Source organism: Dromiciops gliroides, chromosome 1 (genome assembly GCF_019393635.1).
Source record: "Dromiciops gliroides isolate mDroGli1 chromosome 1, mDroGli1.pri, whole genome shotgun sequence".
Lineage (NCBI taxonomy): Eukaryota > Metazoa > Chordata > Mammalia > Microbiotheria > Microbiotheriidae > Dromiciops > Dromiciops gliroides.
This window is the reverse complement of record NC_057861.1, coordinates 185,131,113-185,133,633: the sequence shown is the minus strand read 5'-3', so window position 1 is coordinate 185,133,633 and position 2,521 is coordinate 185,131,113. Positions and strand designations below refer to the sequence as shown.

At 42.4% G+C, this 2,521-nt stretch overlaps 1 protein-coding gene across 1 annotated transcript; it reads right to left on the bottom strand.

Annotated features, from left to right (window-relative positions):
* Positions 1-750: 750 nt before the first annotated feature.
* Positions 751-1,251, bottom strand: LOC122736035 (MICOS complex subunit MIC13-like). Its single transcript, XM_043978006.1, is given in 2 exon segments — positions 751-1,191; positions 1,194-1,251. Coding segments are annotated over 2 exon segments (348 nt in total). The 3' UTR covers positions 751-901.
* Between the last annotated feature and the right edge of the window lie 1,270 nt (positions 1,252-2,521).

The following is a 2,521-nucleotide window of genomic DNA, read 5'->3' as shown; positions in this document are numbered from 1 at the left end:
ATGATGCACTTGACATTATTTCCTGACTATGTTCCACTTTATTCAGAATGGTCACACTGATTTCTTAATAGGCTTCTTCATTCCTGCCTCTCTTCCTTGGCTCACACTATTCTCTGTCATTGGAATGCTCTCCTGCCTCCTTGATATCTCATTTTGTCCATGAGGACTGCCTCACTACTCTTCACTTTGTTGAGTTTATCTGCCTCTATTTTACATAACATGAAATTTAGCACCAGAAAGTATGTTACAGCATCGTTCAACAATTGATTTTTGTGTGTTATTTCCCCAACTGGATCTCAAGTGCTTGGGAATCAGATATGCTCACTTCAGTTGTATCCACTGTCATACCTAAATAGAGTGCTAGACACATAACTGATTTAATAATCCCCCCAAAAAAATCAATCCAACAAAAACATGAATATAACACCTCTGGTGCTCTGATTTTGCTGAGCTGGATACATTCAGAAGGTCATGACTTCTGGTTGGCTGGGAGACCTCTGAGCTGAAGATGCTCATTGGAGGCTCAGAAGTCTCACAGCCAATCAGGTGTCATGTCCCCCAGCATGCATACAGCACAACATGGTCACATGGCTGACCTTTGTCTTACCACTCAAACCTGAGTGGTAGAAGGTATTATAGTTACCAAGTGTCCACTCTTCAAAAAGACTATGTTCAATACTAGAGGAACAAAGACAAAAATGAAACTAGCACTGACCTCAATGAGCTTCTATTCTACATTCTTCTATACTATTTTTTTTTTGTTCTAAAGTCCTTTATTTGGGCAGGACCTGGTCACAAGCTGCCCTCAGGGGGACAGGGGTCATCCCACAGCTTTGGGGGCCTGAGACCCGAGCCCTTTCACCCCCACCATTCCCACTGATGTGCCTGACGGGTGGGAGCTTCACTTCTGGCCCTTCAGGTAGTTCCAGCCTTCACGACTGTATGCCTGCATCGTCGCGGGAGCGCTGGACAGTGAAGACATCAAGCTGTTGATGCCTGAGTTCCAGCTCTCTCGGAGGTTAATATTGAAATGTGGAGTGGATGGGAGCTCCAGCCGGACGCCCATGTGCTTCGAAAGTAAGTCTGAGTAATGGTTGAAGACAACTGGGATTGTCTCCTGTGCCCTTCGTAGTGCAGCCGGACCCTCGGAACTTGACCCCAGCAGCCCCTGATCATAAACGAAGTATACGACCCACCAGGCAAGCTGGCCTTAATGCAAAACCCTAACAGGGGCCACAGGCGGGTAGCCATGGTCGCCGACCTTCTATACTATTTTAAGGTTTCCCCACAGTTAATTCTATGAGATGGGTGGGGAAAGTATTCTTTTCTCCATTTTACAGATAGGGAAACTGAAGCCCATAGAAATAAAGAGACCAGTCTGTGGTCTCACAGTAAGTGCCAGAGTTGGGATTTGAACCCAGATCCCCTAATTCTACCTCCAGAGTTTTTCCAACTATATTAGACTATATACTAAAATACTTAATAAATACTTGTTGATTGCCTGATTAATCTTAAGAGTGTATTAAATATCTTCCTTTAGGTTTTTTTTTTTTGAGACATTTCAATTGTCCTTCCAGACATTTGCATTGGGAAACCAGCTCTGTCCTAATTAGCTTCTGACTTTTGGCACTTTTTCTCTCATTTTCCTCAATTATAAAATGAAGAGAGTAAATTAGATAATCTTAAAGGACCCTTCCATTCCTAAAATTCAATTGTTCTGTTAATTGTGCCATGAGGAAGAATGAATTTGAGGTTTTCTAGCAAAAGGAAAAAACAGTCCAGATGTAGATGATTAGCTAGGAGCGAATCAGTGAAGAGGATTCTCATTTTGTGATCTTTTCTACTTTAAGATAGATGCTTTATCCCATCCAACTATTCTTTGCCCTTGGCTTCTCTTTTGGGCAAGTCCACCATACAATAGACTCTTGTAGGAGTACTCTGACACCAAATTGTGGAAGAGGCCAGGTCAGAATTGAGCCTTGTCTTCCTTTGCTATGGACCTGACTTTAGAAGTCATCTGGGTGGCATAGTGGATAGAGCACTGGCCCTGAAGTTGGGAGAATCTGAGTTCAAATGTGACCTCAGACTATTACTAGCTGTGTGACCCTGGACAAGTCACCAAGCCCCAATTGTCTTCAACATCTGGGTCCATCTCTAGTCCTCCTAATGTATATCTTGCCCCTGGACCTAGACAGCTCTGGAGGAGAGAGTGAGATTAGTGACTTTGCACAGCCCTCCCTTACTTAAATCCAAATTCACTGCAAGTCAGGACATCAGCTCTTGATGTTATGGTCCTCTTTGAGAAAGAAGGACAAACAACAAACCTTCAGAAGCAAATGTTTTCCCTTCTCAGAACCTTCTTTTTCCTTAATTTAATGTTTTATTTTTCCCCAATTACATGTAAAAACAATTTTTACATAATTTTGAGTTCCAAATTCTCCCCTTTCCTCCTTTGGACTTTCTCTTCATTAAGAAGGCAAACAATTTGAAATCGGTTATACATGTACAGTCATGCAAAACA